Here is a 23,704-nt window from a genome sequence, read left to right as displayed (position 1 = left end):
ACCTCCACATGCATCTCATGACATCATGACACGCACAGCCACATATATACACACACCTTTTTTTTTTTAATCCCCATTCTCTGCTTGAGTTATCCCAGCGGCCCTCAGGGACAGACGGTCATGTGGTTTACAGTGTTACACCAGCTCCACTCCTAAACACTAAGAGAAAGTGTGGCCGCATTTCCAGATTTATGCCGCTCAGGATCTCTAGAGTCAAGTTAAGACAGTGTTAAGCTGTTCCCTTTTCTCATCCTGGCATACAGTGACCGCAGTGAAGCAAACCCTCACGCTGCACATGCGTGACTCTGCTGTATTTCTTTGTTGAAACAAAACCTTAACGTTAAGTCACAAAGTGTAAAAGACTGCTAGAAACCTAAGCCCCATTTCAAATTTCTGTCAAGTTTCATAGAAATGTATTTTCACCTCTTCAGCCATCATCACATGCCTTGAGGAAGTCATGTGAAACTGAGCCCCCTAAAAGGTACTGCAAAGGCTGGATGTGACGGCCCCGGGAGGAGGAGGCAGGGAGACCACAAGTTCAAGACTAGCCTGTGCTGTAGAGTGAGCCTGTATCTAAAGGAAACAGTTGGATGTGGTCCTCATACCTGCAACCCTGGCACTGCCAGGGGCAGGAGGCTGCTACAAGTTTGAGGCCAGCCTGAGCTACAGAGTGGGACTGTGAAAAAGAAAACAAGCAAGGAACCAGCAGCACAAGAACGTGTAGACGCTGTTGCGATTTAAGCTCATAGCAAGGGGGTTAATTTTTTTTTTTTACATGAGCAAAAAATCTTTGTAATAGAAAAATGTACAGAGCTGAATTACACTGAAAACTTTTATACATGTCAGGAAAAACAAGATGAGAATTTTCAAACTTTTATTTGTATACATCTATTTAAACTTCAGATTTAGAACACTTAGCATCAACATGACCAATAACTAAATGACAACTATTTCAGGTGGGGGGAACGTAGATTGTTTATGGAGGTTCCCCCTATGAGCTCTGTCGCTATTTTACACCATGAAAAGATGACTTTGTGGCTCCATAAAAGCACATTTTCCCAACACGCCATCTTCAGTCCTAGAACACTGAGCAGGTAAACTGATTCCGATGTTGAGCCGTGAGAAATTAGAAATCTGAATTTTCATGAGTATCATCTAGTAGGCTCACATTCCTTCCAGCTATATAAATCAGGGACAATGTACAGTAAAACTATCCACAATATTAGTAACAAATAGGACAGTTTGTGCCCTACAGCCTGTGAGGCAGGCTTGCACTAAGCGTCTGAACTTGCAATTTCACAAGCATCTTGACAGGAAGTGTTGCAGCGTCACATTTTCCCACATCTGTCAAAGCTGTCACCAGGAGGGCTCCTGTCAAGCATCTGACCCACCTCTACCGTTAGTTCCAGCTCCTGCCAATCACACAGTTCTGTGACTGTGAGCCGAGCAAGCAGGTCCGACTCCCCTGGCCCATCCCTCAGAAAACAAAACAAAAGCAGGAGCTTAGGTCTTTACTAAGCGAGGCAGGCTTGTAAAACACACAGGGATAACAAAAGCAGTCAGAGCCGGGCGGTGGTGGCGCACGCCTTTAATCCCAGCACTCGGGAGGCAGAGGCAGGCGGATCTCTGTGAGTTCGAGACCAGCCTGGTCTACAAGAGCTAGTTCCAGGACAGGCTCCAAAGCCACAGAGAAACCCTGTCTCGAAAAACCAAAAAAAAAAAAAAAAAAAAACAAAAGCAGTCAGGCCAATCCAGGGACTCAGAAATGGCCCCCCAGGCCTAGCTGCAAGAGGGCTGCCTCAGCCTCCTCCTCCTCCTCTTTGGCTTCCTCCTCTCGAATCTGCACCAGCAACTGGAAGAGGTTGGGTGCCGGTCGGTTGCCAGCCCCGGTCAGCCACAACTGCCTTCGGATGGCCCCACTGTGGTTGGCCCCAGCGATGACCTGCTCCAGGCGAGCCTGGTTCACGTTATCTTTATCAATGGCCCCCTTTTCCACTACCTTCTGCAGCAGAGGCTCCAGGCGAAGGACGTAAGAAGACAACTTTTCTCCTGGGTTCTGGTAAGTGTTCAGAAATCTGACCTGTGTATCTCTAGAGGTCTCCACGCTCCCAAATACCTGCTCCAGGGCCTTTAGGCATTCTGCGGTGGTTATGGCAGGGTTGTTGTTCTTGACGATGCGAATGACATCAGCAGCAGGGCCTCTCAAACTCTCCATCAACCGCCGTCTCTTTTCCATATCAGACACCTGCCATTCTTCTATGACCTCCTTAGAGTGCTCCAGCCAAGCATCAAAGGTCTCCTCGCCAGGCCCGGGAATGTCCCTCCCAGAGAACAGCGTCAGCTTCTTATACCATACGGACTCAACAAGAGGTCGAATAACATTATCCAAAATATAGTTGAGCATCTCTGCTGGCATTTCTGGGCCTGGAGCGGGAGCAGGGTTCTGAAACCCAAGCACACGAGCAACATCTTGCACGGTCCACCCTTCCCTGGCTAGAAAGAGGTGCAACCTTTCCAAAAACTCAGCATCAGAAGTGGGGGGCTTAAACAGCACTTTCCAGAGCCCCCCTTTCCCTGGCAGCTCTCTAGGGATCAGGGAGTAGTCCACTGCCCCGGTGAGCTCTAACAAGGCTGCTTTCGCATTTTCTTCCCTCCAGAACATTCTCCCCAGTACTCGATAGGGCACCTGGGGCATCGCAGCGTGGAGGGTCTCTTCGATTTCAGCCTCATCACAGTTCACAGGGATCCCCCAGACCAGCAGAGCTCGCTGAGAGTTCACGTCCATTCCCCTGCACCAATCTTCCAATAGTGTCATAGCCATTTCTACTAAAGGTGCCAGTTCTACAAACACCGCTTGGATTGGCTCACCTAGGACAATACAACATGCCTCCCTCCCCCGGGTAGGCCAGGAGGCGACAAGCTTCAAGCGACCACGATTACCAAATGGCACCTGAGTCCCGTCTTGTCCCTTCTGGATCCCAAAATGAGCGCTGCCAGCTTCGAGGGTCGCTCCGCCTGTCGCGCGAATGTCGCCCTCTTTGGTCCGAGCAGGCGTGGGCTGGCTGCAGCTGTGCGTGGCGTCACCGCGTGGAGGAGAGAAACAAGGCTGGTGGAAGGCGGAAGGCGGTGGGCTCGGGGCGGTAGACGGCTGGGTGCGGTCGCGGGGCGTGGCAGCTCCTCCCGCCGCTCCCGGGCCGGCCGGTGCTAGGCGCGGGCACAGGGTAGCGCGAGGAGGTACTCAGGTCCGGCGGCTGCAGCGGCTGGTGAATATCTGGGACCGAGGCCGCAGGAGGCGCGGAAGCCGGAAGGCCGGCTGGAGACAGCTCTGCTCAGCTTCTACAGCAGCGCGGTCCCGCAAGGGCCGCCGCTGCGCAGCTGCAGTGCAGGGCGGGACCGCCCCGCGCGCCAGTGTCGCCGTGGCAACCGTGTCCATGACGACGCGAGATGCACGGGCTCCAGAGGATCTGGTGGTTGCTATGGTACCGAGGGGTTTGAGGCGTCTATTCAGTGATGGCGCATTTCTTCCCCCGCCCCCTGTATTTCCTAGATTCTTCCTTAAAAATATTGTTAAGCATCTTTTTTTGTTTTCTTTTTCTCGAGACAGGGTAAGCATATTTTTGTTGTTATGTCTAATCTTGCTGTAAATTTAAGTTGGCATTATTGATAATGCATCCACCATGACGGACTTGTCTCAAGATGCTCATCCCGTCTGTGCCTATGCGCTCTGACTTCTGTGTACCATCCGATCACACTCTGCCGAGGCTCTGCTCTTCCCCATGAAAGCAGGAGGGAGGATGCCATCTATAGGCTCCTGTGAGAGACTGACTATGCTTTCTTGTATAAATTGTGTGTGTGTGTCTATATATCTCCCTGTATCTATATATCTCCCTGTTACTACTTCTTTGTAGCCAGGCAACCTGCATTTTCTCTCCCTAGCCTTATTGAGTATATATGGTAACAAAATAAAATGCTTAAGCCCCAGAAACAGTGGGGTAAATTCCCTTGTCAATCCCAACTGGTAAAAACACCCCATAAGAATATAGCATTCAACAATGCATTTTTTTAAAACCTTATTTAATAAAAGGTCTTAAGATACAGAACATTCAAAAGTAAATAAGTTACATAGGTACATTACAATCACATCAGCAAGATTTTCTTTAGTGTATTAATTTTTTTATAAAAAGCACACAAAAAATAAAATTTTCAGTCTGGTCTATCACAACTGTACAGCAAAAGAGGTAATATTTATATATATATATGTACACTATTTAATATGTAACAGTCTTTTTTAAAAAGAGTGCCACAGGCAACAAACACACGAAAGGCAGTGTCTGATCATTTGTTTCAAAATAAAAGGAATATACTTATTTTATGCTATTAAAATATTTGTACAGTAATTACAGTCTATCAAGGCTGTCCTGTGCTCTGTCCTCTCCAACAAGGCCTTTGAATTAAGAGACAAATGAGGAAAAGTTCCAACAGCTGCAATTTTTTTTTTTTGCGGCAACAAACACAGCCAAATGTGGGTTAGACACAACTGTTTTATAAAAATATGCATACTTCCCGTAAAAACCTAAGGAGTTAGGCTTTGCCAGTCTATTAATAAATAAACCAGAAAAGAGAGGCCCAATAAAAAACATTTAAACAGCTGAGGCTTGAATGTGTTGTGTTCCTCCTCCATCTTTAACATCTGGCACGTGAGAAGAGGTCATGTCACTGAGGCAGTTAAATATAGGCGATCCCTTTAGACACGAGCAGCACAGGACCTCTGTGCTAGGGTCGGAGGTGGGGGCGAGAGGGTAGGTACCTTAGCTGGGGGGGGGGGGGGGGGCTGAAGGCGTGGAGGACGGTAGTAACGGCACTGTCCCCTCAGATGGGCGAGAGACCCCAGAGACGGTCCAGATCGCAGGCACTATGTCAGTTTCACGCCCTTCGCTGAATGCAGGTGGAGGCTGGGAGACAGGTACCGTGAGACGGTCTAGGCAGGCTAATGGCAAGCTGAAGTCGTTACTTATTCTTAAAGCAAAAATCTCCGAATAGGAAGGAAGAACAACAAAAACCAAGCCCAGTGTGTGTTCATCTGAAAAAGCACCAGTAAGGACAGGCCTGCGCCAGCCTCTGTGGCTTCTTGCCACAGTGCATCTGGCCTCGAATCCGTGCAGGTTGCACACTGCATCCTGGAGCATGGGCTCTCCTTAACGTCTCACAAGATCGCCACCGAAAGGCAGCATCTCGGTTTTTTTTTTTTTTTCCTGGCTATATTCATCTATCTGGTCTGGTCTCTGTGAACTTAGAAAAGTAGAATCACTTTTTATCAAGACTTCCCAGGACTGGTTGATCTAATGTGGCTGAAGATGTCTGATATCACATGTCCAAGGGGCCTGAGCCAAATATGGTTTAAATAGAAAAAAACCTTGGGAACCATAAGTAGCACTTTGGGGCTAAGCTGTGAAGGCACTCATTATACAAGTGATTTAGAGGAAAGCCTAAATGTGTTGCCCTCTTGCTTCTAGAGGGTACCAGGTTTTCACAATCTCGAGACTTTTGAGTCTGTAGGAACCTATGAAAGAAGCTAACAGGGAAGCTGGAGGTTTAGGTAACCATCCAGCTATCTAGGGGGACATTTGTGTTACTTCCATAGGCAGCTCTCATAGAACCATACTGATGTATAAATGAATATAAAAAAGTCAAAAAACAAAAACAACAAAAAAAACACCCAATAGTGTATAGCTTAAAGACACGTCTATTTCCGATTTCCAGCAGGGCCGAGGCTACCTCCTACAGAACCGTGGGGGAGCCCTTCTCAGCTCTTTCCTCAGACACACATTCACTTAGGCTTTCTTCTGCACAACCAAAGTCGAGTAATGATCAGAAAAGTAACTTAGGCCCCCTATGGAACTGGCAAGCGAAGGGGCCTCCAGAACATTCCAGCCCTCCAGTAATTTCATGCCAAATATGGTTTCTTCAAGCCAGAATCCAGGCTGATAAACAAAACTAGAATTCTGGCCTCCTGCCAGCTCCCTCAGGCATTTTGAAAGTACAGAAAGGGCAAGCCAGAGAACTGCCTTTGATCTCACCAACATCTGCGGGTTTCCTGTGACTCTGATGACACACCCCACCTTCCCAGCCCATTCAGAACCACTACCATTCCTACTGGCAAGAGCAACAAGGTATGGGACCACAGAGCCTTGGAATTAGGGGTGGGGGTGGGGATGCCTTATTTGGGGATAAATGCACTTGAACCTCTGGAAAGCAAGAGGCCCCTGGTCCCTGAGGATGTTAAAAATTAAATATTAAGAATAAATAAATAGTTCCCAAATGACACAGGTCAAGGAATGAAGGCTCCTGTCTTACCTAGTTAGGAGACATCCCCTCCCAGGGAAGGATCCAGAAATCCCCAGCATGCAGGATGGGGGGGGGGGGCTATGAATATCAACATTGAGTGGGGTGCAATGGGGTCAGGTGGCAGCTACTGAGAGCAGGACAAGCAAGAAGGGAGCTGGCACCCAAGAGCAGGCCAGGCCTTCCCAGGACCTGCTTGAGGCTCCCTCAGCAGCCTCCAGGACCCAAAAGTAGAAATCGGTAGGCAGCAGGAAGAGTCACCAGGCTTGTCACAAGACCCCTCGAGCCTGACTCTGCTTCTTCTGGCCTTCCCTGTAGCAGGATGACAGTGGGGACATGAACACCGGCCCCTTCCTCAAATGTTTGAGAAAACTTTCCCAGCCCCAGACGGGCTGTTAACAAGCAGCAAAGAGGTTGAAACTGCCCTCCGAGACACTCCTGGGGAGGTGGTGACCTGCAGCCAGGTCACTGCAGCAGCTCCGGCCTGGACGCAGTTGTGATAAGGCCACCATTCTCTAAGGAGCCCCTTTGTTTGGGGCTTCGAGCAAGGTTTGCACAGCCTTCCAGGTCCAAGAGGAATAATCTGCCATGGGGTGAGCTTGTGCTTGGCTTGCCATGGGCTTACTAGGGCCCTGGGATGAGAAAGGCAGAGATGCTAACAGACTGGCAGATCTGAGAGGCAGCTGCGGAGCCCTTCCCCTCTCCAAGGGGCCTGGCCTCTCAAGGCTCCAGGAAAGCAGAACACTGGACAGACCAGATACTCAGAACTGGATCCTGCAGCCCTTAACACTGTCCTCGGCCTTTGTACATAAAAGAGCCTGTTTATTTTTCATTATCGGATTTGTTTTGCAGAGCAAAGTCCACGTGACCCTCTCCTGGCTCCCTCTAGGGGTTCCCGGGTGCAGGGTGCAGGGTGCAGGGGGAGGCCAGTGAGAGGATCCAGCAGGATCTCAACCTTTCTCTCCCTCGCCGCTCTCTTCCTTCAGTGCCTGCTGGTGCGCGGCGGCCGCAGCTGCAGCCTCCTTCTCCTTCAGCCTCAAAGCCGCGGCCTTCTTCTCCTGCTCTGCGTGACTCTTCATGTGAGCGCTGCGGCTCTTCACCTTGTAAAACACCCTGCAGCGGGCAGGAGGGGCTCAGGTGAGAGCGAGCCACACCACGGTGGGGTGTGGCACCCTTCACTCAATATTCCCTCAAACTCTAACCTGTCCACCTAGCCCCTACCTTTCCCCCTCCCACTTGGAATGGTGCTCCCCCCGCCCCTCAAACCATGCCTGCCCCGTGATGTCATTACCCTGGAAACCCACTGAGCCAATCAAAAGCCAGACCCATGGTGCCCCAATCCCAGCAGCACCTATATCCCACATGGTGTCCAGGTCCCCGTGGAGACAAGGCTGGGACATCTCACCTGCCGCATTTTTTACAAGGGAAAGTGTTCTCCTGGTTTTGAGTTTTATTAAACGCCTCGGGTTTCTTCTTCTTCTCTGTGAAAGGCAGTGCCCTTCGTGACTTCCCTGGCCCCTCCCTTGGCTTCTCAGAGGTCTGAGTGCCTGCAGGCCCCGGGGCATTGGGTTCGTGGCTCCGGAGGATGAGGACATCATTGGCCTGGAGGCAGTCAACAAAGAGGGTGCGTTTTAGAGGCGAGTGTGGATTCAGAATTCTGGCTGAGCAACCAGAGGGTCCTAGACACTCATACATTCCTGCCAACCGGTCACCTAGTATCCCCCTTCCAGTGACAGCGCCCCCTGGCGCCTCCAGGAGGCCACTGCCGCTTGGGCTGGCTCTAGTTTTATCACAAAGTGGCTGGCACAGTTATTCTGGCCACACCTTGGCAGCTATAGGCCTGAAGGCTTCTGGCTCTGTGCTCATATGTTTTCTGGTTATTTCATCCAATCATGGATGTACCAGGTGGTAGGGAGACAGGTCCTCAGGGGAGCCCAGTCTCCAGAAAGTTCCTAGTGTAATGAAAGGGACAGATGTGATGACCACTTGCTGAAGAAATGCCGGTAGGGAAAACCAGAAGAGAAAGAAGGTCAAGAGAGCAGAGGACCCACGGTGCGCACCCCAAGGACGTTACTGCTTTGGCCTCAGGCCAGGAACCCCAGATGGCCATCAGAAATGATAAACGTGCCCTGAGTCACCCCTCAACGTGTTCACAAAGACAGCACGGACACCGCACAGCCCCAACAGAAGAGCAGCCGAGCGGAAGGGGAGCAAGCAGCTGTGTTTAGCGGACAGGTGCTCTGTGGGCATTAGGTGTAGAAACACATTCCAGCCCTCCTGACGGGGCCACAGCGAGACGCCTTGCTTAGCCTGGGAAGGGGACAGAGCCCTCCACTCAGTACCAAGACCTGGGGTGTGCCTTCAGGCAAGTGGAACGGTATCTCTGGACCCGACCCCCATCTGCTGAGTGGGAGTCAGCACTCCGTGTAGCTGTTATGAGAAATTAGCGAGATAATGGACATCTAACACTCGCAGAGAACATAAAGGCCCATTATTGGCAGTATCATAGGCTCAGCTCTGTCTCAGACATTCTTGTCAGGGGCATGCTCCAGGATAGCCGTGACTGACCTATAGCTTATGAGTGCTTCCCCCACGTGCACACATCTACTGGGTTCTCAAAAGGCTTTTTCCTCTGAATGTGAGACACAGAAATGTGTGTGTGTGTGTGTGTGTGTGCGCACGCGTGTATGTATAATATGTATATATACACATATTGCACACAAGCTGCATCTTTAACCTCAGTTTCCTTATCTATAAAATGGGATTCATAATAGCCCATACCACACACGGTTGAGGCCCAAATAAGTTAATAGCACAAAGTACTTGGTCCATTTCCTGAACTATAACCACAAGAATCACTATGGTCTTGCTCTGTCTGTACCCCACCCGCACCCCAGGCCTAGCTCCACCTTCCTGGTCTGTGTTGGGAGAGTGAAGGTGGGGGTCACTTACCGCCTCATTGGCCTGTAGTGTCTGTGTAGCTTTGACAGCAGCGGCCCGACGGCTGCGCTCTCGGCCCTCTTCCTGCTCTCCCTTCTCCTGGGGTTCTGGCACCTCCTCCTCCTCCCCCTCCTTTCTGGGCTCTTTCACTTCCCTCTTGGGCTCCAGTCTCTCTTCACTTGGGGACTCTTTGCTGGGAGGAGGCACCCTTGGGAACTTCTGAGACGTCTAAGGGAGACGAAAATGAGCCCAGTCATTCCAGAGTGTGGACTCTGAATCCAGCCAAGGCTCCGAAGCACCTGCTGGTCCCGCAGCCCTGTCTTGGCCCAGGGTAGCCTCTTGTACTGGGACTCTGTCCTAAGTCACAGCCCTCCCATGGCCAGTTGGCCTGGAAACAGGGTAGTCTTGACCCTGGGCACCCTCAGGATGAGACAGAGCCAGGGCTAGGGAGGGAGCATGCCAAGACCCACAAACCACCTGGCCTTCTGGATAGATGCCCAGAATCTTCTGGGCACCCTTTGGGCAGAGTGACCTCAGGGTGTGCCAGGCAGGAGCTCTGAGCTCCCATTTAACTATCTATGACATTTTCTGTATCTCTACTTCCCGTTTGCAATATGGGGACCAAACTATGGCCTGGTCTCAAAGTAGCACGCTACCAAGTACGGACTTGTGACTTAGAGACAATATCAAGGGGATACATGACAAGGAATGAGATCACAGCCTCTTTCAAGGATGAGGTTGGGGTTGGTGTTAATGTGTCCCATCTGCTTCCCTAGACCTGGTGATCTGTTTATGAGAGAAATCGGCCCTGTGTCTCAGAGATCTAGCAGGGAATTACAGCATGTAGCTGGCATTCGGTAACAGTGGCTTTCATACGTACTTATTTTTCCCAGTAACTCCTACTGACAGGAAACAATACTGGTTACCTATTTATGATTGTAATACAAGGCTTCCCTTTTGAAAAAAAAAAAAAAAGAGTTGACTTAAAAAAATTTGTATAAGTAGTATGGGACATGACAGAAATAGTAACAGTGGCGTGTGCTAAGGCATGGACAGAGCAGAAACCATAACGGTGGTGCAAGGGCGAGAGCTGGGGAGCTGCGCTTCTGAGGAGGCAGGAGGTGAAGCTGGAGCCACCGACTCTCCAGTCTTCTGCATCGGCACCATCTACGGATCCCGGCAGTGGATGAGGGAGAACGCAAAGGGCCAGGGCCTGGGCTACCAGCCCCTGGGGGCTGTCAGGGACCCTGTTTTCCTCTGTCTACCCTCTATAAACTTCAGGAGTCTGGCCTCGAGCTTCCAGCTAGGTCCTGGCCCCAAGTGCTACCAAGCGTGGGGCAGCGGAGGCCGCCAAGGGCTCACCTTAATGTCCACTTCAACTTCCTCCTGGGCTGACTTCTCATCGGTGGTGTCCACATCGCCAAAGGTGAGCGTCCCGTTGCGGCCGATTTTCACCTGTTTCTTGTAGGTGTAGTAGAACTCCACACACTGGGCCACAGTCTTGGTCTGGATCTGAAACAAAGCCAAAACTGAGGTCAGGGGAGCCGCTACGGCTCACTCTTCTCATCTCTGCTATCTTAGCCAAAACCCCACTTCTCAATGCCTGCTCCTCAACAAAGTCCTGACCAGCGCAATCAATGGGGGCTTCTGCACTGTTTCAATGAGTAACACCAGAAGGATAACAGCAGCATTTCCGGGGAGATTTGACTGTGGACTAGACATTAAAGGGGTGTGCCATGAGGGGCAGCAGGGGTTCAGGTCAGCTGGGTCACAATTGGCACCCTGCAGTATGACTGAGCTTCCTTATCCCTCATAAACTTCTCAGAAGTTCGCATGGCTCCTCCCAGAGTTCCCAGGTGAAATGGGGCTCAGCACCTTGACTTCTGCTTTTTCACTTGTGAATATTAGTGAAGGAGGCGTGAGCCACTAGATCATCTCTGTGGGCCTCTTAATATCCAGTTTAAACTGCTTGCCATTGCTTAGGGCAGTTTTATTTAAAAATAATCGCCCTGCCCCTGTACTGGATATTGAACATAGCACCTTGAACATGCTAGCTAGGCAAATGGTCTACAATTAAATAGTACTCTCACTCCACCCCACCTCCCATTTTTTTTTGTTTGTTTGTTTTTAAATTCTGAGTCTCACAAAGGTAACTAACTAGGCTGGCCTTGAACTCTGAATTTACGACCCTCCTGCCACACCCTCCCAGACAGCTGCAATTACAGGCCGATTATCCTCCAGGCCCAGCTGTAGCAAACTTTCAATGATTAGCTGAGCCAGAGGGAGGATGAAGAGGTAGGTGTGTGTATTTCATGGGTTCGTGTTTAGATGCAGACAGAGAAAGAGAAGAAAAAGGGACAAATGGTAAAACTGGTTAAACCTCAGCAAGGCATTTTTAATGGGCGTTTGTGGAACTGCTCTTCTCCATTTGGTCGATTTCTGGCTAAAGTACAGAGTATCTGGGTATCCTTCCACATGCAAAGCTGGAGGAAATACAGCAATGCAGACTTCCCTCCTCAATCTGGGGAACAGCTTCACTTCTCTCCCGGAGCAAAGCCAAGTAAGGAAGAGCAACGTCATGTCGGGGAAGATTCAGGGAAAACCCAGGCAGGAAGCAGAAGGCTCTCCCAGCTTTGCTACTAACTGCCAACAAAAGGGCCATGCATCCTAAGGCCAATCATGTGTGAAGGGCAAACAGTACGATGTCAGAACCATCTCCATGGTCCTCTCGGACTGTGACATCTGCCCTCCCATTTCAAAGATCTATCTGACCACTGGGTTTGGGTCGAGCAATACATTCCCACACATTTTCACCGACCCCCAGGTTCGGCCACATCTAGCCTTAAAGTCCTGTCCGGAGAGCTCAGAGGTCAGCGGAGGATCCTCTGTGCAAGCCGTGGTCGACAAAGCTGTTTCTGAAGCTACCCGATGGCAGCGATGGGGCCAGAACTCAGGGACATTAGGCAAGCACCCTGCCACCTGGGCACTGGGCAAGTGACCACAGGACCCTCCGCTTGCCCCTACTCACCAGCTTCTGCACCAGGAAGAAATCTTTCTTATAGATGGCAATGCCCTTGTTGAACAGCTTCCTCTCAGCCATCTTCCACTGGTCAGAGCCTGAAGAGCAGAGAGGGTACCAGGTTGTGAGTTGGGGAAGAACACGAGCATCTGTACTGTGAGCATCTCTGACCCACTGAAGGTGGGAGGCCATCCACATCTGTTTTGGCCACTCACTACCAGCTTCCTGAAGCCTCACTCCCCTTGATTTCAAACGGGAATGAACACTAGAACCTGTCTGTCCAGGTTCAAGAAAGACTAGATGCTATACGGTAGAATGAATGACCTTTTGGGGCTCTGCCTGGAAATGTGGGTCTAATAGAGACTGAACAACAGTAGTTACTGGGATTACATGATTGTATCAATGTCCCACTTGCAGGACAGCATCTAGAATAAGACAAGCACTCCAAGGTCCATGTTGCAGGTACCTGAAATCAGCTGCTGGCCTTTCTACCTATGACTTGGGAGTTTTTTGGCTTGGATTCCAGCCTACCCATCTGATGCTTTCCCTGTAAGGTCATGGAGGGCCCCCACTTGACCTTGATATTAGTTTCCTTGCTCTGACTTTTGGCTGGCTCTCCCTGTCCCCACTCCCATTCAGGGCAGTGACTAAGCACTGAGCAGGGCCCCACCTCTGCTGGAGACCCCTAAGGTTCTGGACCACATGACCACCCCAGTCAGGCCCACCTGTGTAGTGATAAGTTGCCAGCGGATGATTGTGGGGCCGCACTGGCTTCTTCAGTAGCAGCTTATTCAGTGTTTCCTGGAGAGGAAGAAAGGGCTGTCAGGAAGCTAGCAACAGCCGCAGTGAAGGATGAAGTATCCCGGGCCCAGGCAACATGCAAAGGACCTATGAGAGCTCTGGAGAGTGCAAGCACGCACTCTTGCCTTAACTGCTGTGAGACGAGGCATATGGGGGCAGTGGGGCTGCTGAGGATTCAGGCCACGAGAGCATTGCAGGAATGCTCAACCAGAAAGCCAGCAGTGTGGTGACAATGCGGGGGGCGGAGCTACTGACCCAGAAGCCGGGACTGGAGACAACAGCAGAATCTTGCATACCCAGCTAGGGTTTGCAACTAAAGTTCCCTTAGGCCAAACTTCAATACCCTCTTCCTTGGTCAGACCCTCGCAGCTACCTCAGATCACCATGCCAAGTTACCTGAGTGCTCAGGAGGCCAAGGAAAGGTGGGCAATCGTGATTGTGAGGAGAAAAAGAAAGACCCCCCCCTCCATCAGAACATATGCAGAAGAGCAGATATAAATCAACGAAATTTTAGACCACTAGGCCTGGTCCTGGCAGCAGATAGGGAGGGATCAGTACCTGTTTTCCTAAGGGACGCCCCCAAATTAACATGGTTTACTTACCAGGATGTCCCCCCGAGACTCATGCAGATAGTGCAGGGCCAGTTCCTGATTGGTGCCAGCACCAGGGAAAATGCTCGAACAGGCAGCCGTCAGCAGGTCATCCACTGGATTCACCAGAGCATTGGGAAAGCAGCAGGAAACCACGTTCAGTGCTGGGCCTTGTGGGACCCAGCCTGCCCATCTGCCCACCAGCCGGCTGTGCCTGTTCACTGGAGACCTCTCCTTACCTTGCCTCTGCTTCTCCCAGCTGTTCTCAAGATGCTCCCATGGCTGCCACACCAAGTCAGCCTTATGGGGGTCTGCAGCTGCCAGGGCACGGTCTCTCATCATGGGGATTTCTGCTTGGAACCGGGTACCAACGTTGATCCGTCTGCAGGGGCAGAGAGGCAAGGAGTGAGGGCTCACCTTATGAGGACAGGGAACCTGACTCTGTCCTTAGGACGTGAAAGAAACTGCATCTGGCAGGTGCTGAATGCAGCAAGGCCATGGCTGGCTGCAGGGAATCTGACATCTGGTGTGATCAGAAGGGCAAGACCCAGAGGCTGAAGAGTGGACAAGCAACTCCACATCTGACAGACAGAGAGAGTCTCTTGGACACTCACCTCAACCTAGGCAAATTCAAGCCAACCTGCTCCTTACCTTTCCTCTCCCTGCAACCTCCACACAAAAGCTGGCAGAAGACAGCACAGAGCCCAGGACAGAATACAGAAGCCCAAGGAGACTCTCTGTGCAGGCCCCACAGGCCCCTCCTCCTGCTCCCAATGCTAACCTGCCACACATTAGGCCCACCTGGCCACCCACACGCACAGGCCTGGGGCAGGGATGCACTTACGGTTCGATGCTCACAGGGGTGGCCTCCCCCATCACCGAGAGGACAGGCGGGGTGACTTCAGAACTATCTATGGGCAGAGAACATATTGGTAAATGGCCCCTTCGTCCCTTGAGGAAAACACTCCCATCCTAGGCGGCTGTCCTGCGCGTCAGAGTCACCGTGATGACTCACTAAGTACACCTGAACTCAGGCACCCCCTGTCCTGCTCTGCAACCTGATGGCGGGGCAACTCGGGGCCGTTACTAACTATGCGGGCAACTCAGTTTTCCCATCTGCAAAAACGGGTTATTTCTTTCTGTCTCCTGGGGGTCATGAGAACTGTGAATTAAATAAGAGCCTGGTACTGCATGAGCATTCGTTACACTGTTGGCAAGATCACCGAGCCCAGCTCCTGCTCCTAGGAGCCCCCACTCCCCACACGCTTCAGTTTACAAAGAGGTTGAGGCTGGAGGCACAGCAGGGGTGATGGGAAGGGAGGGTCCTCTTTTATAATTATATTCTCATTTCCTCTCCGGATTTTTCTACCTCACTCCCATTCCAGTTCATCTTAAAGTCGGACCAGATCAAGGCGCTCACTCGCTCAAAACAAAACAATGCACAAAACTCTCTCTGCAGCGTGGTACAAAACCTGAAACCCTCAGCTCTTCAAGGCAGTTCCCCATGTGTCTGAACCTCCCACAGCCCAGACTCCTGACCCTAGAGGCCTACTAACCTCCTGGTGCTCGTTCCCTCTGCTCAGCCCCTTCCACGCCTGCAGCGCCCTGCCCGCTCCTCCCTCTCTGTAGTTCCAGCCTAGCTCCGTTTTAGCCACTTCCCAAATTCTTTCCTTATCTAAGCAGGCTTCGGCAGGCTAGAGCCTGAGGTCAGCCCCATTCACTGGGTGCTGGGCCCACCCTGCTAGGAACGACTGCTTTTCGGTCTCCCAAGCTTTCTTGTCAATTCCCTAACGACCCTGCCCTGTACTTTCTTTAGACTGGATAATGGCTTCCCATACATTCTGGAGCCTGCAGCACAGGATCCAAGTTCAAGGTCTTACACCCGATTCTCAGTAAACACGTGGTGGGCAGACTGACACAGCCCTGGCTCTTTTCTGTGACTTCTAGCACAAACCGAGCCAGGGAGAGAAACTGCCCCGGAAGCAAAGCCTATGCCTGCCAGCACAGGGCAATTTCCACCCACAGACAGCAGGAGGCACCAGAGAACCACACCATGGGTGAGCTCTGGGGTCAGAGGTTAACTGGGTGAAGACTACACCTGTGATACCACTGTAAGCGATCAGGTGATTCAGTTTTCCAAGGGAAAAGAATCCCTTCTCTTTGTGAAATGTGAAACGGGACATTTTTAGGCCTCACTGTTTATGAAGCCTGCTCTTGACCAAAATGACTGCTCAAACAGGCCCAGGAGACCAGGTCAGTCACCTAATAAAAACAACGCTAATATATCTGATCTCTACCACAACCCAGGGAGGTAGCTATTAGGCTGACCCAGAGGAAACTGCTGTTTGTGGATCTAATAGATGAGTATCACAGTAATTCCACCATCAGCCAAATATGACCAATCGAATCCCTGCTGAATAATGAAAAACTGAGTGTGTTCGGGCAGTTAGACTCGCCCAAGGCATGTGTTAGTAAACAGCAGAACCAGGATCATAATCCAAGCAGGAGGACCATGCCTTACACCACCGCCTCTGGAGGAGTTCCTTCTTCCAGCCTCCAGCCGCACCAAAACCACCCAGAGACTGCACTGCCTTTCCCCTGCACTCCCCACCAGCACAGCCACCAGGTCACTTACTAGAACGGAGCAGGGTGCGATGGGCACTCTTTGGCGTGATAGGAGGAGGGGCTGGGATGCTGTTGGTTGATAAGATAGCATTGAAGTAGAGGCCGGAGCCTTCCCGAACAGGGCTGAGAATGGGGGGCGGTGTGTAGGGGGGCAGCTCAAAGCTGCGCTCAGAGGGGTGGTCAGCTAGGCGGACAGGAGAACGCAGGTGGCTCTGGTAGGGGGTGATGTTGGAGTAGACAGGGGGCGCGATGAAAGTGCCCGCCTTGGTGGGGATGATGAGGGGCTCGGGCCGCGGCCGCTGCTTTGGTTTCCGCATGGAAGACTCCCCCTCCAACTTGGCGTTCAGGTCTTCAGCCTAGAGACGGAAACAGAGGCTCAGTCTTCTGTGTGTCCCCAGAAACCTGTAGTCTTGACTGGAGCCTGCCGCTGTCATCTCTGAAATTATCTGCCCGCTGTACCCACCAAGACAGCCTGAAAGAGGAGAAGCCCCAAAAGCCCAGCCTAGTGTCTCCTCCAGGCAGATTCCGGCCAGAGCGGTTTAGGTCTTGGGAGCCACCTGTTTCGCATCTTAGAAAAGGGGAGGAATCCTGACAAACCCTAGAAATTATTCTCAGTTCTAAATCTGGGTCGCGGGCCATAGCTCCCATCAATGCTGCGATGTATGCACTAGAGAAAGAGTCCAGTTGGGAAGGGCCCAGATGCTCACTACACTGCTTGGACAGGATCTATCACCCTTGCTGGCTATTTACAATGGCAGATTTCCCGTGCGGTGCGCATCTTCCCCCCCCCCCTTTTTTTTTAATAAAAAAGACTGAATCTGTTTTTACTTATGTGTACACATACGTCTGTGTGAGTGTCTGCCATATGTGTGTGGGTACCCAAGGAGTTCATGAGGGACTAGGAGCCCCTGGAGCTGGAGGTACAGGTGCTTACGAGTTGCCCCAGTAGTGCCAGAAACCCATCTCCTGTCTGTGGAAGAGCAGCAAGCACTCTTAGCCACTGAGCCATCATGCAACCCACTGTGAATGTGGAAAAGGAGGAGACACTACCAGATCTGGTAGCGGTGAAGATCCCATAAGCTAGCATGTGGAAATGAACAAGCCTGCTTGCTTTTGTGGTAATGGAGACCGAATCCAGGGCCTCGTATGTGTGCTAGGCAAGCCTCCTACACTGAGCACAGCCTCCCAGCCACAGACCCTCAGCCTGGAGAGGGAGGGCGGAAGAACAAGGATGGCTCAGACTGTATAGTACTGTGAGTTAATCTGTGGAAATCGATCCTCTGCAGCTGTAGTTAACATTCCTGTTCTAACGAAGGTCCAGGCTCTGCGTGGGATAGAAGCCTGCACCGTGTGCCAGAACCTGAGCTGGGAAGGAACCCACAGGATGCAACCGGAGTCTTTTCCTGCAGAACGTTAACTTGTATTAGGCCTACTACTGTCAGAGGATAGCCCACCCATGTTGTCAGGGGATGGCCTTCCTAGCTCACACTTCGCCTATGTGGTACACCTGTAGCATGATTAATAAAAAAAAAAAAAACCCAGAAATAGATATTGGGACTCAACCTGAAGGTCAGAAAAGCAAAACAGCCAGCCACTGGCTCTTACCTCGACCTCAGTCTGAAACAGCGATCCTGCCTCCAGGAATCTCAGAATGAGACTGACTGAGAGCTGTTTCCTCCTATCTTATATTCCTCTCTGGGCTGGGATTAAAGGCGTGCACCACTGGTTTCTATGACAAACTAGCACAGCCACTGGGATTAAAGGTGTGTGTCACCATTGCCTGGTCTGTAAGGCTGACCAGTGGGGCCGTTTTACTCTTTGATCTTCAGGCAAGCTTTATTTATTAAAATACAAATGAAATATGCTTTATGGGCTTCTATACAGAATAGAAAGCAGGGCCATCAAAAGGGCCCTCTCAAAAGGGAAACAAACAGCTGTCATGGGTAAACAGCTCCTAAGCTATCTCTGGGCACATAGTAAACCAAGACAGACATGTTGTCTGAGAGAGAACAGGCCTGCCCTGCTTCAAGGATCCTGCCAAGAGGGCTCTCTGCTTCTGAGGCCCTGGCATGACCTTTACTCTATCTTGTGTGCCCTCGTTTCCCTTCTACTAATTAAGATGAACTGAGACCATTCATTCTTCCGCCTTTAGGGAAACAGTCTAACTACTCAGGAAAAGGAAAAGAAAAGAAAAGAAAAAACCACAGTGGAGCTACGCTAGTTGCCAACTTGACGCAAACCAAACATATCTAGAGAGACTCTCAGCTGAGGAACTGCCTCTAATGGATTGGGCATCTGCTAACTGATGTGGGAGGGCCCAGTCTACTGTGGGCAATCCACCCCTGGCCAAGCAGTGTAGCACAAATAATAAAAACCCAGCGTCAGATATTGGGGTTCAACATGAAAACCAGAAAAGCAAAGCAGCCAAGCCACTGGAGAAGTCTCCCTCTACCAAGGCTGGGTGATTGCAGACTAAGCAGTCAGAGCCTTTCTCTCCTCCCATTTTATATTCCCTCTAGTGCTGAGATTAAGAGTATATGACTCCCTAGGACTGCGATTAAAAATGTGAGTCACCAGCACTTGGATTTGTTTCTGCATTGATCTTGTGTAGCCCAGGTTGACCTTGAACTCACAGAGATCCACCTGCCACTGTCTCCCAAACCCTGGGATTAAAGATGCGTGCTACCACTGCGTGACCTCTAGTGGCTTAGCTTTGCCCTTCTGATCATCAGCCAAGCTTTCTGTATTAAAACATAAATAAAATATCACTATGGGGTGGTCCTGGGTTCTTTAAGAAAGCAGGCTGAGAAAGTCAAAGGGAGCAAGCCAGCAAGCAGCGCCCCTCCATGATCTCTGCACCAGCTCCAGGCTCCAGCCTTGAGTTCTGTCCTGACTTCCCTTCGCACTGGACTGTAAACTCTAAGATGAAACAAACTCTTTCCTCCTCAAGTTGCTTTTGATCTGTGTGTTTATTACAGCAGCAGAAAACTGATTAGAACAGGAGCTAAATACCTCCCTGAGGTGCTAGGCAATCCCACAAAACCAGTCCAACTATTTGTAGGGAAGAGACTTAAATTGTTATGAATATTTCTGACTTTTAAGATGTGATAATGCTATTGAGACTATTTTAAAAAGAAAGGAAGGAGGGTGACAGGGAAAGACAGAAGGAGGGAAGGAAGGAAAACAGACTATATTCATGAATTCAGATATAACCTAAAAATATTTGTGGATAAAATGATACAATATGTTAAATGTGCCTCAAAATAATTCAGGGTCCTGAAAGTGCAGCTGAAATCAGACTGGCTGTATTTTGATACAACTGTGAAAACTGGGTCAGGATTAAGCATTCGTTCACTGGACCCCTCTCTGTTCTTATGCATGATTGGAAATGTCAATATTACAACGAAACATACAAAATAAATATAAACAAAATATAAACACAAACTGAGACCCCAGAAAGCAGACAGCCTTGGGCTGACTATCCTGCAGTATCTCACAGTAATCTTGGAGCTCTCTGGTGTAACAGAAACCCTCACAGGCAGAAACCCAGAAGATGCAATCCGGGGTCAGCTCTGCCATTACCTGGCTGTATGACCTTAGGTCAGTGCCCAGGCTTGCAGAGGTGCACAGGCTCCTTCCTACCCACTCTCAAGACAAGCTGCCAGGCTTCAACGTCCAGCCTCTAACACAAACTGAAGATGGGGAAGGAACCTGGGGCCTGCACATGTTAGGCAAGTGCCCTACCACTAGGCTGTACCAAGTCACCAGTGCTAAGGTTGAGAGTAATTAGCACCCCAAGAACACACTCATATGGGGATTTAATCCTCAAAGCCTGATATCAACAGTATTAAGCAGGTGGGAATTGAAATCTAGATGGTATGTAGAGGCAGGGAGGTGATTGATTAGGTTTAGATAAGGCCATCACAGTGGAGCCACCGCTGTTGAAGCCTGGGTGGCCTCAGAAGAATGCAGTCAGAGACCAGAGACAGACACATGTGTTCCCTATCTTTTTCTCTGTGGGGCTCTGCAATTATCTTGAAACTCTGCCTGCAAGATGATTATCACCAGAAAAGGCCCCTGGACTTTGCAGCTCTGGATCAACAAGCCAAACTAAAACTCTTCATTATGTAAGCCTGCCTTGGGTGTTTGGTCAGAGAGACGGAAAGCAGATTAATACAGACTTTTCTGGACCTGTTGCCTCACATATGAAACGGAGGTGCTGACTAGGTAGCTGCTCCTTCTTACCACTCTCGACACAAGCTGCCAGGCCTCAACTTCCAGACTCTAACGCGAACTTTCCCCCAACCACAGAACAAGACCTTAGAGAGCTGATAAACTTGAATTAATTACCTCACAATAATCCTGAAGGCCCTGCCCCTTGTTCCTATTATGGAGAACAGGCGTGCAGGCTAGCTCTCCAACCAGTCAGAAAATCTGAACTGAGTAGAAAAGACATTCCTGAAGATGTCAGAACAAACAGCTTGACAAAGAATTAAAGACCCATGATCTGGGGTGGGTGTGGGGTCAAAAAGGATGACGTTCAAGGTGGGGAGATGTTAACTGAGCAATACTGAAGGAAAAAAGGTTTCCTAGAAAAAATAAATGCAGGAGGGCTGGGGAGATGGTTCAGCAAGGAAAGTGCTTGACACTCAAACATGAGGACCTGAGTTTGGATCCTCAGAACCCACATAAAAAAGCCAGATGTAGTGGCAAACATCTGTAATCCCCAGAGTTGGAAGGGGGCGACAGGAGGATCACTGGGGCCTGCTAGCAGCCAGTTTACCTGAAGCATCAAGGTCCAGGTTCAGTAAGAGACCCCATCTCAGAAACTATGGTGAAAAGTAATTGGGAAAGACATCCCTCTGGCCATCATAGGTGCACATACGCAAGCATGCACATTCGTACACATGTGCACATGCACACACTCTAACACACAAGCGCTGAGTTAGTTATCCATTTTCAAGATATTCAGTGCTAAGGTAATAGAAAAATAAAAGGGTCTGGAGAAATGGCTCAGCAGTTAAGAAAGAGAACTGGCTACTCTTCCAGAGGACCCAGATTCAATTCCCAGCACCCACATGGTGGCTCACAATTAACTGTAACTCCAGTCCCAAGGGGACCTGACATCCTCTTCTGGCTTCCATGGGCATTTACATTACATAGACGTACATACAGGCCAAACACCCATTCACATATAAACAAACAAATAGGGAAGAACAGGCAGCAGCAGAAGTACCAGGAGCTGGCACAAAGCGCTCCTGAGCTAGCTTGCATTGCACAGCCTTGCTTTGTTCAAAGAAGCTGTGGCTGGGTCACTATGCAGAAATCCAAATAAGAAGCCTACTAAAGTAACTACTGAAAGAGAAATAGTTATACATAGTTAACAAAGGGGAGATAGGAGCGACAACCCCAGTCAATTTAAAGCATGGGGGGGGCAGATCATAGCAAAGACAGGATGATGTAAACAGAGCGTTAACAGTGGGTGATAGAGTTCAACCACGGTATATCAGTAATTATATTAAGTAGAGATTCTATCAGTGGAGTCTAGAAAAGTAGAGCTCCATGCAGACAGTAGAATGGCTGCTGTCAAGGGCTAGAGCAGGACTGAGGCCACCGAGCAAAGGAAACATAGTTTCAGAGGCCTATTGTACCACACTGGCTTTCACACTAACCGTATTTATTTCTCTTAGAAATACTGCTAAGAGACCAGATCCTAAATGCTCCCACCACAAAAAAAAAAAAAAAAAAAAAAATAAGGATGTTAGGTAATGATTATGCTAATTAGCTTGGTTTAGCAGGTCTACTACATACACACACACACACACACACACACATATTGACTACATTCATCCCACACACATATTGGACTACATACATACACACACACTCACATATATAAATTCGCATATATAAAGCATCATATTGCAGACCATGCATACAATTTTTACTAGTAAGTGAACAGAAGAATGAAAATTGTATTGATGTTCTTATTTAAAGACAAAGGTTGCTAGGCTAGAAAATGGCAAACCACGATTGTACATGACTTGAAAATATTCCTGAAGGACACAGAGGAGATGAAAGTGGAAGGATGAAAGACACGTGCTGCCAACACTCATCAAAGACATGCTAAACACCAAACGAGGCGAAAGATGAAGAGAAACTTCTCACACTCTCATCCAGGTCTGAACATGTACACACCCAAAACAGCCTATCAAAACACACAAGGACAGAAGCAAAAGACAAAATGCGACTGGTCTTGGTGGGAGGTTCCAAGGTGCTTAGCTCCGAACGGAACGGAACAAGCAAACACCTCTGCACCTCAGGAGCTAGCTCAGGGCCTTCTCTAGGAGCCATCAAAATTTTCTGATTTGCAACAACAAAAAGATTCACATCCTAGATTCTCTCCAGTGACCACAATTTCAGGAATGAAATGGCCTCATGCCCTCTATGTTCCTTAGTACAGTTTGACTTGGAAAAGAAAAAAAGTATCTCCCTGACAACTGAAAAGATGGATTCGTGGTTAAGAGCCCTGGATGCTCTTCCAGAGGACCAGCATTCCATTCCAGGTACCCACATGGTGGCTCCTACTGTCCACAACGACAGTTCCAGGGGATCTGACGCTGTCTCCTGGACATTGCATGCATGTGGTAAACAGACATAAAATAAAGAAAGAAAATAGTATCTCCCTGGATACTCGAAGCATCTACTGCTTCCCTTGGAGTCTTTGAAGCTAGCAGCTCCGGTCTTTGGGGAGGGTACCTGAGCTGGAGCATCCGTCCCGGGAACTCGGGTGGACCGCCTGCGGGTAACGATGACCGACGGCTTGTGCTCAGGGGGGTACTGTTCAAGACCCTTCCCGTCCTCATCAACACTTCCCACTTGGGACACCTCAGCTGGACCCACCGTCCGCACAGGGACAGACACCGGGATGATGAGGGGCACCATTCCACTCTCCTCTCGAGCTCGCTTGGCAGCTAAGGCAGGCTCAGAAAACTCCACCCCACACTTGGCAGTGGAGGCCAGCACACTTTTCCGCTTCTCCTCAGAGCCATTGGCATCCTAGTGAAGAGGGAGAGTAGATTAGTGGGAGGCAGTGAGGTTCAGAAGATGAGCCCCTGTTTGTTGATCTAGGACTCCCATGCCCATTTAATTAAGCAACACAACCACCCACTCCCCGGTCTTTGACAACCTGGTCTTTCTGAACCACCCCTCTTCCATACATTTCAGATACTCTCCACGCCCCCTTCTGCCTGGCTGTGCTACCCTGGCCTGAAGCAGGTGATTCCAAGGGGTCACTTCAGCCCACGAATAGCTCTAGCTCTTTAGTATCCAGCGTACAGGGTGTGACACACAAGAAAGGGCCTTGCTGTGGCAAGCTGAAGGGAGA

The 23,704-nt window shown here is 49.9% G+C and overlaps 2 protein-coding genes across 4 annotated transcripts in view; both read right to left on the bottom strand.

The window, feature by feature from the left end:
- Positions 1 to 1,759: 1,759 nt before the first annotated feature.
- On the bottom strand, positions 1,760 to 3,340 carry Pnma1 (PNMA family member 1). Its single transcript, XM_038337673.1, has one exon. The coding sequence runs from the start codon at positions 2,819 to 2,821 to the stop codon at positions 1,760 to 1,762; it is 1,062 nt and encodes a 353-aa protein (XP_038193601.1). The 5' UTR covers positions 2,822 to 3,340.
- Positions 3,341 to 4,026: 686 nt separating this feature from the next.
- Positions 4,027 to 23,704, bottom strand: part of Mideas (mitotic deacetylase associated SANT domain protein) — a 67,770-nt gene continuing 48,092 nt past the window's right edge. For all 3 annotated transcript variants that reach the window (XM_038337266.2, XM_038337267.2, XM_038337268.2), the window contains exons 3-13: positions 23,077 to 23,376; positions 16,328 to 16,673; positions 14,537 to 14,603; positions 13,932 to 14,074; positions 13,705 to 13,808; positions 13,027 to 13,102; positions 12,311 to 12,399; positions 10,645 to 10,794; positions 9,295 to 9,510; positions 7,748 to 7,944; positions 4,027 to 7,455 (exon numbers count right to left, since the gene is read on the bottom strand). In XM_038337266.2, coding sequence (XP_038193194.1) covers positions 7,293 to 7,455; positions 7,748 to 7,944; positions 9,295 to 9,510; positions 10,645 to 10,794; positions 12,311 to 12,399; positions 13,027 to 13,102; positions 13,705 to 13,808; positions 13,932 to 14,074; positions 14,537 to 14,603; positions 16,328 to 16,673; positions 23,077 to 23,376 — 1,851 coding nt within the window. In that variant the 3' untranslated portion in view covers positions 4,027 to 7,292. The remainder of the gene's footprint in view (positions 7,456 to 7,747; positions 7,945 to 9,294; positions 9,511 to 10,644; positions 10,795 to 12,310; positions 12,400 to 13,026; positions 13,103 to 13,704; positions 13,809 to 13,931; positions 14,075 to 14,536; positions 14,604 to 16,327; positions 16,674 to 23,076; positions 23,377 to 23,704) is intronic.

The sequence above is a fragment of the Arvicola amphibius genome, chromosome 7 (assembly GCF_903992535.2).
Source record: "Arvicola amphibius chromosome 7, mArvAmp1.2, whole genome shotgun sequence".
NCBI lineage: Eukaryota > Metazoa > Chordata > Mammalia > Rodentia > Cricetidae > Arvicola > Arvicola amphibius.
Note: the sequence above shows the minus strand (reverse complement) of the source record. Positions and strands in the feature narration are given on the sequence as shown.